We start from the raw sequence: 16,565 nt of genomic DNA, 5'->3' as shown, positions 1-16,565 counted from the left end.
TACCACGTAAGTGGGCCAAATTGCAAGTAGTCCAAACAGGAATAAGCAACATGCAGCTGGGTTTACTTGCCATCTAAGGAAGACGTACACCAATGTGCCAGATGCGCATGCACCTGCATGGTTTCTTGTCACGAATGCTTATGCCAAATCCATATTCATTAAGTCCTTATGCTATACTTGGAGTGTGACAAATGCATCGGGAGAGGGAACCTCCCTATCCCATGACTGTCTGCCCCTACTGTGGGTCCTCCCCCATGTCAGTTCCCTCCCTCCCCTGTGCTGACTGCACATTAACGTGACCCTGACATGACTACAATGATAGTCCACCAAGCTCACCCCCTTTCATGCGACCTTGATTTCACTACCTCGCTGGTAGCCCACCTTGTACGGCTTTCCCTTTTGACATTAATGCACCACGACAATGGTTTGCCATCTGATGTCACTCTCGCATCAGGAGCTTACCTTCTCACCTGCTGCTCAAAACTCAACATGTTCAATTTTGGATCCCTTCAATGATCAGAGAAAAACTGCCTTTTGGAGACTTTACAAAGTCTCGCATATGCAGACAAACTGGCGCTATGCTAGTCAAACATGCTATGTAGAATCTGCTTTTTCGCACATGTCGAGCTACAATACGTTGCATTTCTTGGCAACCATAAGAATTCAACATGGATTCATGATGAAAGTTGATCATGGCTAGCTGTGTTATGGGAGGCCTTGACGCACATTTTCAACATTGATGATATACAGGGTGTCCCAGCTAACTTTAGCCAGAGTTTAAAAATATGCAAATGCCATGTAGATGGACAACCAAGATAATGTTTGCTGTCGCTTGGAGATACTCCGGATTATTTTTTTCTTTCTACGTAATTGCATTAGTGCTAATTAATCAACTTCTCAAATGTAAGATGAAAAGCGTAAAAAAACTAGACCAACATAAACTCCCGATACAGCTTTCTCGCTCAATACACGCTACATAGAGCGTGTTTCTAAGCGTGAAAGAAGCCTGCGAATACACGCAAAGTGCCTCGAGCGGTCAGTCGCACGGCAATTTTGCGTGCATTTGCGGGTTTATTTCATGCTCTGAAAAAGATTTTATGTAGCACATATCGGGTGACAGAAAGCTGTATCCGGAGTTTTTCATGTCGCTCCATAACTTTCTCATTGACACTTTTCAACCAATTATGATTGAGAAGTTGATTAATTAAGACTAATTACCCAATCAGGCGAAATGGAAAAAAACCGTCTTCAAGCGACGGTAAACATTACCTTGGTTCTGTCCAGCTGTATGACATTCCCAAATCAAGGTATTGTTGCAATAGATGCATGTTGTAGTGGACTTGCGTTAATTCGAACTTGATGGGATAGTAAAAAGTTATGGAGTTATCCCGCGGGTCGAATTAAGCAAAAAAAAAAAACGGCAGATAAAGAAAAACGCCAGGACACCGCCAATTCATTTGGCGCTCTTTGCCAGACTAACGCGGCCCCAAATCGAACATGCATCCACTCTTTCTGGGATCAAACCAGAAAATTAACATAGAAATGACATTATAGTGCTCCTGAACGAAGCAGCACTTAAAAGGGAGTGAAAAAGGAGTCGCGACTACCTCGACTCTTCTTTTTCCAATGGTAGTCCTAAAAGGAGGTCAGCGCTCACGTACGAAATAAAGGACTCCCATGCTGCTTATTGACTCCCTTCATTAGGATATTAACACTCTAAAAAAGTTTACACCCCCTGGGTTGTATTTTGTCCCCAAACAATAATCGCCATCTGTCTTAGCCGCACTTCCTTTCTTGCTTGCGCGTTATCAGCTTGACGCAGCATTCTCGGCAGAAAAATATAGAGCGCCGAGTTTTCAAGAGAAAAAGCACAAGCAAGGCAGATGACGATTATCGTTTATGGATAAGCCCCAAAAGGTGTAAACTTTTTTTAGAGCAGTTTAGCGCGCTCCCGGCATTTCAGCGAGAACAGTCGGCATGCGGAAGCCCCCGACTCTCGCAACAAGAGAAACGAAATTGCGTGGGAACCTTCGAGAATAGTCGTCAAACGTAAGCGAATATAGCCGAACGCTTCAAAAAAGCTAGTAGCCTTATTAAAGGAATGGTGCGTTGAACGACATACATATATTTGTTGCAGAGAGGATATCGTTAAGCAACGTTTCTTCTTTCATTGCGCAATGCCGCAGAGAACAGAACTGTTTTAACCAGGCACATCTCTATCGGCAGTATATAGCGCTAGGCATCATTTGCATCTCAACTTGAAGGCCGTTGGCAGTCGTCAACGAACGCATGCTTGTCCTGCGGCGAAATGCACCTTTGTTCCAACTGCAGCGAACCTGATAAACGGGCGAACGAGCCAAAACAAGCTCTTCGCTTTAAAAGATGAAACCACCGAATCTTGCGTTCACAGAAAGAAAATTTATTGACGCTTAAAGGGCAGCTCCGGCAATTTTTCGATGTCCACTGATCTAGCTTATATGTTCTCTTTTGCACTCTGATTACCTGTGCGAAACTATATATGGCTGAAAGTCATTTAGTTTTTCTGAAAACGAATTTTAGAGATTGGTTGCGTTCCCGACTCATGACTTTCTAGTGGCCACCCTGTGTTTGTGCCATCCATGGAGGTGCCATCAGAGACTACACCGCCACTGATATCGTCACTTAAATCGCCGCTGTCTAATTCGGAAACTCTGTAAAAGGTCCTTGTGTCGTCAGGAGACATATCATCTGCTTCGCTTCTTTGGCGTTTGCGCCAAGTGTCTGCGTGTTTAGCACGCGTTCTGTGCGTTTACATTATGGTAGTGTAGGGTCTGACGTCATCGACTCATGAGCTACCCGTTTCGGTATCTCGTTTATTGGCTATTTAAAATTATTGATGAATATTTAAGCAAATTGAATCAGGTCCCTACCGGTGACAGGACTGTCAATGTCATTTGCAAATGACACTATCCTAATATGGTTTTTAAAAAAAAAAACGCCGGAGTTGCCCTTTAATGGACATCGTCGACCCAGATCTCAGACAGCACTTCATCGCCGTCTCTGTACCACAACATATATCGTTCTCCGGACGGTCCACTGCGCGTTCAATAAACACGATGGTGGCCTAGTGGTGTCGCGGTAGACCGCGCCATTTGCGCTGCAGAGCTCGAGTTGCGGGTCGAATGCCGGCCCCAGGCGGCTGCATTCCGATGGGGGCGAAATGAAAAAACGCTCATGTGCCGTGTATTGTGTTAAAGAACCTTTAGGTGGTCAACAGTAATCCAGATCTGTCGACCACTATGGTGCGTTTCGTAATCAGATCGTGGTTTTGGTGTTAAAATCCCATAGTTTATTTATCATGGCCTAAGGCTTCCCTACCAGAAAAAAAAAAGGGGGGTAAGCGAAGCTTGTCCTGCGTGCATCGTATACCTTCGTCACGGTTAAATAACCCACGAGTAACGGTGCCGGATTGCTTCGGTCTCCTGCTCCCTCAGCTCAGAATCCTCTTCTCGTTGCTGTCGGATTGCCTGGGCTCGGGCGGGTCTAAAGGCGCCTATAAAGTCCGACGTTATCGGCGCGCGGGCGAGCGTGGTTAGACGCTGGGCGCGTCCGGTTACGCTGGCAAAGCCAGTGCATGCGTCGAACCATCGGTTGAGCTATATGTAGACGCTGTTCTCGCCAACGTGACGTAACGTGTGCGCGCACTCACGTTATGTCGGACTATATTTAAGCCTTAACGGTTGGATCGGCGCGCCCTTTCACGGGCGCGAGTTCTCGCCGCCGCTCGTCAGAGGCTGCCAGTTCCTCGGGGGAACGCGCAACGCGTGGCCGTCCCATCCGTTTTTCGAGAATGAACTGAACGGAAACGAAACCGGCGCAGCGCGCGTGGCGTGAGCGCGCGCCTATGCAGCTGGAATCCTTGCTAAGGACTCACGTTCCGGAGCCGGCGCAGCTGTGAACTCGTATCAAACCGCCCTTTCCCGCAGCTGCTCTAGGTGCAACTGGGTATTTGCGTGAATACATCGCTACCGAAACTTGCGAGCCAATCCAAGCTTCACTTGAAAAAGGAAAAGTAGCAATTGACGTGTGTGTCAATGAAATGAGTTTTACGGAATTAAAAAAATGGCTGTGGCTTAGGTAAGGTTAAGCCCAGGATGCGAAGCATACTAGCCTTTATTTTAGTTGTTGAACCACTGTTTAGCCTGGTGAACTGCTGTTGCTTGGCTATATTTGGTTCGGCTAGACGAAGAAACAACTCATGCATTGCTTCTTCGCCTTCAAGAGTGGAACGCGACAGCGTTCCCGTCGACCCGCCAAGGGGTGTAAGACAATGGGCTACAGGGCAGCGACTACGCGCCCCGCATTGGACGCGGTGAGCGTCGAGCAAAGCAGCGTTCGGCGCGGCAACGAAATGTGCGCCTGAGCAAGAGACGCACGCCTTAGAAACAGCGCGTTTCTAAGGCAACACCGCATTCACTAGAGGCGCTTTTGTACCGCTTTGAAGCGTTGTACTCGTGGCTCAGTGGTAGCGTCTCCGTCCCACACTCCGGAGACCCTGGTTCGATTCCCACCCAGCCCGTCTTGCAAGAGTTGAGCCAAAGCCACTTCTCCTCTGTCGTGACGTCACGGTGTCACGTGATTTCATGGTCACCGCCGCGCCTGAGGAGCTGGGTTGAGCCCTCGTAATATGCTTCGCATAAAAAAAAAGTCGTCGATGGCAGCCCTAGAACTGTATTATTCAGAGCCGGACATTACTCGCACAAGAAGTGGTGGTCCAACAGAAACGGTGACGAACAGAAATTCACTAATAACTTCGTTCCTTTATGGCACATATTGCAATTTATGAATTGCAGTTGGTGAGATTGCCAGACATATTCATTTGAAATTAATTTCCAGGAAGACACCAGTTTTGAGATATTTCACCAAGTGTGCGACGAAATACATGGGCATCCTAGTTGCTTTTGTGCTTAAATGCATAAAAGAGAGCATTTTGTTGAAAAAAGTAAGCAGAACAACAGTGTACATTTAGGGAGAGTTTGACAGCGCATATCTCCAAACCAGTGTCATTCTGCAAATTTATTTCAAGTGGATACGCTTTGCGAGCTCACTGGCTACAATTCGTAAATTGCGACGTGCCGTAATGTAATTAATGAGCAAGTTAATTAGTTAAAAATGAGTTTAGATTTCTCTAGCAAGTAATTTCTGCCGCTGGAATTATTTGCTACAATTTTCAGTATAAAATCTCGTCCAGTGTTTTCTGCAGGCTAACTGTAATCTGTGCAGTTAGCCTGCAGAAATAAATAAAGCAAATAAATACATACACTTGTTTTACATTCGCTTTTCGTACAACTGTTTTCGCCGTATACACACGTGGCATAGGTATACGCACACATGGTCTCGGTAGAACTTTGATGGGACATAAGAAATGTTTTCAAGTTTTGAATAATCCAGCTCAAGTACTAGAATTATGTTGTCTGCAATAGGCAAATTTTAAAAATTCCATAAGACTGAAATATGATTACCCCATGTATAGCCTGCAAGAATATTGGTGAGTGAGAGCTCACTTATTCTGCCGGACCTATGCAACACAAACTCTACATGTGCACTCATATATCACAACATAGATAAGAATGTCTCGCACAGCAAGGTTCTGCATCCAAGCTACACAAACAGTAAACAGAAGTCAAGACAATGTAAACTTTATTCCTAACATTCAAAGCAACATCTTGCTTCAGCAAAACACTTCTGTACACACTCAGTGGCAGCCAGCCACATGCAACCTCGCAAGCATGCCTGTCCGTGGCAGTAATTTGAGGTTGCTCCTTTCGTTGGGGCACCGATGGACAGCATTCCAGCAGCAGTCTTGTGTTCAGGCAAAACACTTGCAAGGTTGCGCTCTCGATCCATTGGGTATTAGGCATTAGTACTTCTAGTGCAGGATGCCAAAGCATGAGTATCGTATCAAGGCACCTCAGACATGGAATTCAATACCAAGATTACGGATGTGAAATGTGGTGTCGCAGTTACCGCAGGGTTTGTAGCAGTATATTGTGCAAAAAAATTCAAGAATTCGCAAGGACTTCAAAGGACCTGGCACAGCATTTTGGAGGACTAAAAAAGATGTTTGATGGGCTGAACACAAAACACCATTGTAAACAATGAGCAAACCTTCCTGTATTGTGCACAAGGCAGGCACATCGAAAAGGCTTAGTGACTGAACTACCGCTTCGACCAACCATAAAACTGCTAAGTGGATTGCAGATGACAGCAATCATGTGGCGAGATGCTGAAACAGAATTTACAAAGCATAATGTTCTAGCCTGTATCACCAAATTTAAAACAGGTGTACAAACAGGCTACCATCTCTATCTGCCTCGAACAGTGACCTCTTCTAAGCTCAACCGGCAGCAGCAAGTACGCGACATACACTCTCGGGAACACGCGACTTTCATGTTCAGCCACACACACAAAGAGGATACTATTCTATGCTATTGCACTTTCCATGCGATTCTACATTTTTCCTTAATTAATCATTCCCTACACGTCTTCATTTCATTTCTAACTGCTTCCACAACTTACTTTCGAATACGCATTCATTCAAAGAGTGTGACAAATATGCATATGCCAGCCCACCGGACGACTGAATTGCCACATGCAACCACAAGCTTCTAAGCTTTCTGGCTTCATTGTCTTTGGTTCAGATAGAAACATCCCCAACAGGGGGTGTCATTTAGGAAAAGGGAAAGTTGAAACAAGCACAGAGAAGTCCTGAAACGTGGGCATTGCAGACAGCAACACAAACGTCTCTAAGTATCGGCACACTATTCCGTGCATCACGCCACTGAAACTGAAATGCCTGCCCCGTGGCCACCTTTGATTCTCACTGAAGTTGATCTGCATTGAAATTTTTTCAGTGCGATCGAAGCCAGAAGTGGGTGTGGGCACAGCAGCATCGAGCAAAGCGCAATTGAAAGTGGCACGTCACAGCAATCGGTTAGAATCGAGTTTTGATTTGAAAAGACTTGGGTGTGCTTGAGAGTTCCCATGCAACAGCAGTACAGTCCAACCTGAATATAATTCAGTAAGCTTAAACTGTTTCTTGCTAATATTAACTTGCAACTAATACATCCGCATAACAAATATTGGATATAAAAAAATATTTTTGTCTGATGTTTCGTTGTAACAAAGGCTTGACAGTACAATTATGCCCTGCTTTGTTTTGGTTTCTAGACAACCTCACCCTAATGCTAGCCTATCTTCTATATCCAGGAACACCAAGGCAAAACACTACATCAGGTTAGACTGCTAAAGCACTCAGAAAATTGTACAGTTAAACTTTAATGGAACGTAATCCTCAACATAATGAATTGTACTGTCCATAGAAGACCATGTATATTTAGCCTCAAACAACAAAATGTATTTGTATTTGGAAGTTAGCTGTAACAAAATTTCAACAATGTTGCAGAGAAAGACAGGCATCTAAATCGCCAATTGTCAAGTGGTTCAACAATGCACACTTTTTTCTGCAGGATGCACCCCATTTGTTGCTCCTACACAAGGATCTATGGCACTTCAAAATAATGAAACAATTTTTCCCAACTTCATCATATCGAGCCTGAACTTTTGTTTGGCTGTGAAGGGTTCATTATTAGCGGAAGCAAGGACACTCCCGTTTTTTAGATGTACGCCAAAATCATGTCCCGTGGCCTCACTGACATGACACATTTTTTTAGTATGTACATTTGCATTTTTCTGGCTGCTTTGGTGCAATAAAAGCTTCCTCAAACTACAAAGTCCAGTCTGTGCTATTTGCAAACACAATGCCATCTTTATTGTTCAGTAAAGTATTACCTAGACCCAAGCAAATGCCATCATAATCTCAAATGTCATGAATGGGTGGGGGCTGGTATAAGAATTAGCAGATGGTGTCTCTACACGTCTCCTATATCGTATAATCTTTAGCTTACATTGCATCAGCTCATGAAATGGCCGATCTCAGATATTCCAGAAGCAACTTACCGATAATCTGGCTTAACACTTATCTATTGAGCCAACTTGTCACTTTTCTCTCAGAACACCACCTTTCAGAACAAATAATTCACAGCTGACAGGATGAGTTGGAATGCAATGTGATCAAGACAAGATCATGCAGGGCGTCTACAGTCAACTGAAACCTTTGGGAATGACACATTTTTCATTTCATTTAACCTAACTTGAACTGCCTCAAGCTGAGTGAGATATGGTTCAGAAAAGAATTATGACTTCCTTTAGGAACAGACATACACAAGCACACACAATATGCAGATAGAAACAATTTTATGCAAAAGTAAAGGAGTTGAGTGACTGGCGTCTTCTGTGTTCTGTGGCAAGGAAACGACAAAATTTATGTAAACCATCACGGCACATAATTTCCCGTGTTTTAGCATTGCAATTTAGCAGATAGTTGGATTGATAGTTAACTTGGATCCACATGATGAACTGACTTGTTTATTCAGTTCGCGCAAGCACTGCTAGCACTGCAACTTGTTGCAGTTCAGCCACTTCACACCCATCTGCGATCTGAATGAACAATTTGATCCGCCGTGTGAATCCAGCTTCATAAGCATTGCAATTTATTACTTAATGGTGGTAGAAACAGATGAGATGCTGCAGAAGATGCACAGGGGATGGGTGTTTGCTTCGTCTGCAACCTCTCTGCATTCCATCTGCTTTTAGCACCGTTGAAAAATTAATTGTGATGAAGCAGTGGAACTACACCCGCCTTCCTTCACAGCTATCACTGTGCCTTCTGAACAAGTTCTCATGTCTTCTATCTTCGTACTCTGAAACAATGGCTCACTCTCCTCCGTTGCCCCGGCAACCAACGTAAATTTGACAGTCACACAATGTGAAAAGTTCTCTACACAAGGGGCCCGCTTCATTGCTGACAGGCAAAGACTCAGGACGGCTCTTCTTGGCTATGAGACGGCAACTTGGAGCAGGGGGCCCTCGAGGTACTCGACAAGGGCACGTGCCTTGGCCCTGAGCAGACCCTGTCCCACGCTGGTCTTGGCATGTAGGCACAGAAGCAGGTTGGCAACCTGGGTGATGGCCACCTGGCCATCCTGCTTAGAGCGGAGAAGAAAAAAAAAAGGCTTCTAGTAACCTATTGAGATCTGATTACTCTGAGCAGCAGCATGAAACTTACGATATGTATGCAGACTATACATTCGATCCCTGAGAGGCAGAGAACCGATAGCCTACACTTCCCCAACATATGACGTTTTATGACGAAGGAAACAGTCGCAAAACTGTGAATGACAAAGCTAACTTTTTTAGTGGGCCAACCTGTTCCCACAAAAGCAGGTTACACACAAAGCACAATGATAGCGCCAAACACAGTCGGCGATCGGCGAAATCTGATCTGTGGGGCAAGCACATCGGTTTTTATACGTGAGTCATCTAAGGTTCCAGAATAATCACCGGTGCCCACGCATCTTCCAGAAAGTACTACACAATTCGTGGTGTGCATACAATCAGATTACACAAGATTTGGTGCCAACAGACAACAGATACAACCATTGATAACATTTGAGAAGCTTCTGTTGCATGCAGGCATGTCCTGCGCTGAGCAATAAAGTTTTACTTTTGTTAGTCAGTGAAGAAGCGGTCACCCGAGAAAGATAAACAAGTACATGTGTCAATATGAGCATAGTTACCTGCCTGCCTGTACATACGACTAGGAAGCAAGCAAAGTTTTTTAAGGCACAGGGATGAAATCACACATTATTTAATAGGAGCATTTTACATCCGTAAGCTAGGGCCAACGCGCATAAGTAAGACATACAAAGCACTTCATGAGGACGACATACAGGCACTGTGGCCACTTCTATAATCACCTTGTTTCCACATGTCATGGTAATTCAAGGTTATCTAGGCCACGTGTGCAATTCTGTTTTTATATTACTGCTTATTGCCTTTGTGTCTGTTACCTGCCTTGTCTTGTTTGTGAAGCCCTGTCTTCCACAAATGAAGTCAGAACATGGCCTCTAGTGTTCAAAACAAATGCTAGAATGCTCTGCTAAAGCCTTTCACATAAAGAAACAAGGCAATTCCTGCATTAGCATTTCATTGATTTCACTTCACAAAAGCGAATTAAACATTTTAGTTTCCGTTTGCGCATGCTTGCCTGCCTTGTGATAGCTGCCTGGCGATTTCAGCTATTTTGTCAGCATTCATGCAAGTGCGGCGAACGTAATGGTTGTATGCACATGTATGTTCTCTGCCTATATATTGGGTGCTTCCTGGAACAAAATTAGTTGGGAAGTTTGGAGCTCTTTTTGCCTCCTCCTATTTCTTCTGTTCATTTTAACCTTGTGCCACACACCCTTCTTAAACAGTGAATGCAATGCTGCAAGTGACATGCTAAATTAAGGATTCTGAGGTTTTACCAGCCAAAACCACGGTCTGATTATGAGGCACGCTGTAGTGTGGGACTCCAGATTAATTTTGTCTACCTGGGTTTCTTTACCGTGCACCCAACGCACGGCAAACAGGAGGCGTTTTTGCGTTTCACCCCCATCGAAATGCAGCTGCAGTGGCCGAGATTTCATCGCGCGACCTCACGCTTAGCAGCACAATGCCAAAGCCACTATGCAACCGCAGTGGATGCGAGACATGCTTTTTGGGGCTACCAGAGGAGGCAAAATCGTTACCTCGCACTCAACAATGACGAGCCGGAGCTGCCCCTCGTTGATGGCAGCATGTGCATTCTTTTCATTGGCGAGCCAAATACTGCTGGCAATGGCTGCCGTCATCTTGGCATCCTTGTCTGCGTAACCAGAGTAGGCCAGCAGGGTGCCCTCGCGGTTCAGCAGCCTGCAGGGAAGACACATTTGAATGAGGTTGGAAATTAAATACTGAATGTTTTGTGGGCTCAAAAAGACCACTTATTCTTATTTCCGGGATGCCAGTGCGAATTTTGATGCAAGTGTGTCAACCGGTCCACTGAGCAAAAAAGCTGGCGTCTGTCATCTGCAGCAGCGAAACGGCAGGTAATAAATTTCCACTGGCTGCGGCGCCACATCACAAGTGTGCCTCAATGTAGCAGAGCGGGCGAAAGGGAACACTTTCTGCCCTGGTAGTGCGCCAGCTGTTGCGTGAGGGGACAGGTATCGCTGCGACAGCCTCTCGCCCTCACGCTCGAAAGCCTGAGTTATCCCCCCGTTCCTTGTCCGCGCAAGCTCTTGCCTGCGCTCTAATTGCACTTTGGTAAGGTCAAATCAAAACGTGTTAAATATCTCAACGTGCTCCTTGCCCGCGAAGAGCTCAACTCGAAGGACCACTCAGCGGCATCCAATTCGACATTAATGTTTTCGCATTCACAACTCGTAATAAGCGCTTGGGTGCCCTCAGATTTCGTGCAATCATTATGCAACGCAAATTTCACAGCGGCCAACAAAATGCATCCTCCAAGCTAAAGTATGAAATCTTAGTATTTTTTTTATGGTGTTTGATATTCCAAAGCAACACAGGGTCTACGATGGACGCTATAGTGGAGGAAGGCTCTGGATTAGTTCTGACATGGCCACCTTTGATGTGCACCTAAACATAGGGAAACAAGTGCCTTTTGCATTCCACCCTCATGAGAATGTATCCATGGCGGCCAGGAATTGAATTCATGGCCTCCTGCTCAGTGGCAGAATGCCATAACTACTGAGGTGTCGTGACGGGCGCTGCGACAATGCATATTTGGGCACAGCGAATGCATGAGGCTTTTGTCGAGTGCAAAGCCTGCTCTCCCTCTAAAGAAGTGCCATGTACAGCTACTTCCTCGTAGCACTCCACAGTGTAAACGTTTTACGTTTTTCAGTGACTTTTGCTTGCATGACGTTGTGATACGCTCTCAATAATAAGTAAGTTTCAGACTTTACACCCTCGGGCCTCTTAATAATTGCCCCTAAATCATCTAGCCTGACAGCAGTTTGTAGAGCTTTGATGCACGACCTCGTGGGGGCAGGCAATGCAGTATGTATAGAGGGTTTTGCAAGTATTGTGTTGACGGTTGCTGCCACACAACGTCCTTAAAGAGTTGCGAAATGTAGCTTATATTTACAAGTGACAGTTCTTGAAATGCAATATGTATTAGCTCTGGCAAAACTACTAGGGTCCTTTTTTTTAGTTAAAATAGCTAAGCTCTAACAGCGCAGCAATCAATGTTCAGAATGTTCTTACCAACGATTGCGAATGCGTATCAAGTGGAACGGTCAAGACTGAGCCAACCCATGTGTTCAGTTGTTGCGAAGTGGCACGCGTGTATTTGAACACCAGATTAGCTGATAGTTGTGGCTGATATATTTGTGCGTGACAATACCGCTTATAAGTAATCGGCAGCTAAGCACAGCTGGATGTTCGCACGCTATGTGCACAGAAAGACTACATCTGTCACCATGTGCACATCCGGTCGAACATAAAGAAATGAGCGTACATCGGGGCAGAGGAAATGGCTACGGTGACCAAAATACTTCGCGCGCGGTGAAGACAATATCTCCGACGCCCAAAAAAGTAACATTTGAACAAAGCCGAACACACGATGTGCTGTCAAGCGAGCCACATCAGAAGATTCCAGCGCATCAATCGCAAAAGACGCCCGTAAGAACATTAGCTCCACCACTGGAAAGGCAAGCACAACACAACCACCCACAAGCTTACAAGGTGCAAAGCACGCCACTTGTGTTGGCCTGCGACAAGACTTGAGTCAGCGCCCGTGGCTTGAGCATTTTCTTCGCACGACTTCACGACACTCGGAAAGTCGCAGATGCTACGAACCGCCGAGAACCGTAAAAATGTCAAAGGCCGTCAGAGAGAGGAGGCAAAGGTGTCAACACAAAATCATATGACGAGTGAACGAGCGACCTCTGTGAAGAGTGACTGATTCAGCCTCTTATCACTCGCAACTTTCAAAAACACTGTAAAAGTAATAAAAAACTAACTAACAAGGTCCCTACAACCATCTGGTGGCCAAAACAATTGATTCTAAATTTAACGCACAGAAAACTGTGTGGGAGAGGACAATTATTTATTTATTTTTGTTTTGTGCAAACGCGCGAGAGCAGCCGAGTAACGGTTTCGCATTCAAACATGGCGGCGGCCAGGCGAGTTGCGGACGACACGGTCCGCTATTATTTGTTTCCAAAGCTCGAAAACCCCGCAAAGGCGAGACTTGAGCTCGAAAAGAGGGCCGAGCTGTACACAGCCAAGCTCCTCCCGCTCATCACCAGCTACATCTGGCAGGACGAGCAGTTCAACCTGTGCGTCGTTGACGCACAAAGAGGTGAGCAGAGCGTTCCCGCGGGGCGCGTCAGTTTCGATCGAAGTCATCGAAGGGCGTTTCTTTGTTTTCTTCTCTTGTCATGCATGTGCAGACAGTGTTCCACCCCATCTGGAAGGTAGCACGTACTTCGGCGACAACGTCGAGGACGAGTGGTTTATCGTGTATCTGCTGTACGAGCTCACCAAGGATGACAAGGACTTGGTCGTCAAGTAAGCTGGAGCACTCTTATTTATCGCACAGTCGAGAGCCTTTTTTTGATGTCCTCAAGCTGTGCACCGGTACGAATGTGATCATTTGTAGTCCACGCAGCGAGTCGGCATCCTGTGGCGCACTGTCATCGATTAGGCGTGGCTGACTCACCTGGTGGAATGACGTCGTTGCCATAGCAACAGATGAAGAGCGACCGAACAAACGCGTTTCCCTGCACAGCTCTTCATCATTTAACTAGACGGGAGCTGGCGGCAAGTTGAATAATCTCCGTGGGGATAATCTCCGAGTAAATAACTTCGTGAAATTAAGTTGCCGTCCGTTGATGCTCTTTGACAGCAGACATGTAACCGATCCAGCTATAAGCTTGCGTCAGCACGTTTAATTGAGCCCACTCCGTTCCGCTCCCGCGAGTCCAAGTCTGCGCATGTGCTACCTAGAAGGGGCGTAGTGCTGAAATGAGTTGAACGTATTCAACCTCTTTTAAAAGGTTGCTCACAATTAGGTATAGACCGACATTCTTGCATCGATGCTGGAAGTCGTTAAATGATCGGATGTACACTTCAACGTTCGAATTATTGCACTGCTTTACTGTATTTAACTGAACTCGGGTTGCACTTTTGTTTAGTCTCAAGAACACAATGTTTGATAAGTAATGAGGAATGATGACGCACACTCGCATACACAGACCATTTTGAACAAGCACATACGAGTACAATTTTCAGCAGAGATACACGAGGCACTCACTGCACTTAATGCACAACGTAATAGGAAGAATTCACACTGAGTCAATAGTTTGTGAAAATGTACAAGAAAATTGAACCAGTTTGCACAGACAAGAAACACTCATCACGGCGGGAGATAAACAAGGGCGACGTTTCATGTGGCAACTGCTTAGATTAACGCAGCATCAATGTTATTGACGTAGTGGCGATGAGCAGCCTATGGCAATTAGAAGTGGGAGGATTGGCCAGTTGAGCTGTGGGCCGAGATGTTACAGGAGGTTTCCATCCACCGTAGACACCTTTCATAATTTGTCACTGCATCCGATAGCTGGCATGCATTGTTATAGCAATCAGCTAAGATGCGACTGCACTTGAAACTCCTTGCGTGAGATTTCGGTCGGTGTCTGCATGAAGATAGGCATATTTTATTTTCTAAAGTGAAGCTTTCTATGCGAACCCTCCAAGACTTTGCTGACAATGGCTGCTGCTGCTGCTGCTATCCTGCTGAGTAGCTTATACACAGGACAGCACTTGTATAACGATCCAAATTATAAGTACTGCCCCTACAGATGTGCTAGTGGCCTGCTCTATTCCCTACAGAACTCTGCCATGAAACAACAAACAGTGCATAACCATCCTCAGTACAACAAATGTACCCCTTGAAGTGCATAATTCCTTTATTAAAGTGGTGCTTTTCATGCCTTTTTTCTTATTAGGTTTTTAAGTGTCTACTCGGTCGGCTTCTTGCTATGTGGGCTGGCCCTGCGGGGAGGTCAGTCGTAAACTGGGCTGATCCCGGAGATGGCGTGATGAAAAGTGGTCATATCTTGGAGTTCGTGTAATCCACGGTCACGTGGGTTGTGTGGCAGGAGTTTGTTGTGTGATTGTTGTTCTTGTGTCTTGCAGGTTTGGGAGTAAAGCACATAATCGCTCTGCTGCAAAATGCATCACAGAAGATGAGCAGTTTTGCAGCATTTAACTAACTGCCTCACAAAAGCTGCACTTTTACATGGGTTCCAAAATGTGCACTGGATCTGCGTAATTTCAATGCGTAATTGTAAACTGTGTGGCCACATCTCACATTTGTTGTTCGTATGAGAAGAATTTCCAGATGCGGTCACATTGTATGTAAACTGGCTGCAGAATAAAGGGTTAAGAAACGTCGCAGTGAAAATGGCTTTGAGTGTAAGCCCATGACTTTTTCACTGTCTGCGCCCAGGGTCGAGGACACGGACGGAGAGTTCCTGCTCATAGAGGCCGCCGAGCACCTTCCGAAGTGGTTGAACCCGGAGACCAGTGAAAACCGAGTGAGTGCGTGGAGCCTGTGGCCCAGGCATGTTGGTTAGCATGCCCTCAAGAGATGGGGAACACTTTGTAAGATGAACATCAGCAGCTGGTGCTGAGTCACGATCAAGTCAAATGGGTACGCATAGTGGACAGCAGTTGATGCAGCATTGCATTATTCATTTGTCCCTTTGCATACTCAGCGTGAGATTTTGAGCAGTGGTTGGGCTTGAACTTAAACTGCTTCTTAAAAGGGCTAGTTTGTGTTGTTCTCCTTGAGATTGTTGTCATGTTGCTGTTGTAGTCACCAGCCGCAAGGCATTCTCGATCACTTTCATCGCCTTCTTGATTTATCTGTAGAGGGTCTGTTTTCCATATTCACGCAGGAAGCAAGAATGGATAGGGGCTTAATAGTTGTAACCGCATGCACGTGATACAGTATTATTCAGGGAAAGGGGTGTGTGAGTAATTTAACCACGCAGAAAGGAGAGGACGTCCTGTGACTTTGATGCAACATCTTTAACGAGGAGTGACTTGTCGGTGGCACAGCAGTGAAGCAGAAGTATAATTGAGGTATGTTTGTGTGGCTCAGACATCCAGTTGGAAGGAAAGCAAGTGGTAGTGAGATGTGGCGTCCCAATCTTCAGCCGCAATGCTGGCCGAACGCCAGGTGTGATCTTCTGTGCCGGATGACCAACAGAAGGCTGGCTGCTTTTGCCACAAAAACGTGGAACACAGGCTTACAGTTGCACTACTTGCAAGCGGGCACATGCTCTTATTTACTGCAAATGAGGTATCCACACCATAATAGAAAGTGCTGGAATATTCACACTGGCGGCCACAGACTGCCCAGAAGTATGAAGCAAAATAAAGCAGTGCTCTATTATTGCGACAGCAGTTAAACGCTAGAAAATGGCTTAGCTATGTTCATTTAGCTGCTGTTTACTGTTTCTTTAAAGTGAAGCTTTCTCTGCCTACCCCACTGTAATTTGGCATGTCATCGCCAGCTGCCTCGGCGACTAGAAGCTGTCACTGTCAGCGATACAATCACTTTTGCA

The 16,565-nt window shown here is 45.6% G+C and overlaps 2 protein-coding genes across 3 annotated transcripts in view; one reads left to right on the top strand and one right to left on the bottom strand.

The window, feature by feature from the left end:
• Positions 1-5,662: 5,662 nt before the first annotated feature.
• On the bottom strand, positions 5,663-12,879 carry Lamtor2 (Late endosomal/lysosomal adaptor, MAPK and MTOR activator 2). Of its 2 annotated transcripts, none has more exons than XM_065427734.2 (3): positions 12,670-12,879; positions 10,674-10,836; positions 5,663-9,086 (listed from the first exon to the last, which is right to left on the bottom strand). In XM_065427734.2, the coding sequence occupies exons 1-3, from the start codon at positions 12,735-12,737 to the stop codon at positions 8,937-8,939; spliced, it is 381 nt and encodes a 126-aa protein (XP_065283806.1). In that variant the 5' UTR covers positions 12,738-12,879; the 3' UTR covers positions 5,663-8,936. The 2 variants fall into 2 exon arrangements, with proteins under 2 accessions (XP_065283806.1, XP_065283807.1); XM_065427735.2 differs by having other exon boundaries at positions 5,663-9,083; positions 12,670-12,876.
• A 194-nt stretch (positions 12,880-13,073) lies between these two features.
• Positions 13,074-16,565, top strand: part of ecd (ecdysoneless cell cycle regulator) — a 31,012-nt gene continuing 27,520 nt past the window's right edge. Inside the window, exons 1-3 of the mRNA XM_065427736.2 lie at positions 13,074-13,291; positions 13,383-13,500; positions 15,443-15,530. Of these exons, the coding sequence (XP_065283808.1) occupies positions 13,099-13,291; positions 13,383-13,500; positions 15,443-15,530 (399 nt within the window). The 5' untranslated portion in view covers positions 13,074-13,098. The remainder of the gene's footprint in view (positions 13,292-13,382; positions 13,501-15,442; positions 15,531-16,565) is intronic.

The sequence above is a fragment of the Dermacentor albipictus genome, chromosome 8 (genome assembly GCF_038994185.2).
Source record: "Dermacentor albipictus isolate Rhodes 1998 colony chromosome 8, USDA_Dalb.pri_finalv2, whole genome shotgun sequence".
Classification (NCBI taxonomy): Eukaryota; Metazoa; Arthropoda; class Arachnida; order Ixodida; family Ixodidae; genus Dermacentor; species Dermacentor albipictus.
The sequence above is the reverse complement of the archived record's forward strand: the minus strand, read 5'-3'. Positions and strand labels throughout refer to the sequence as shown.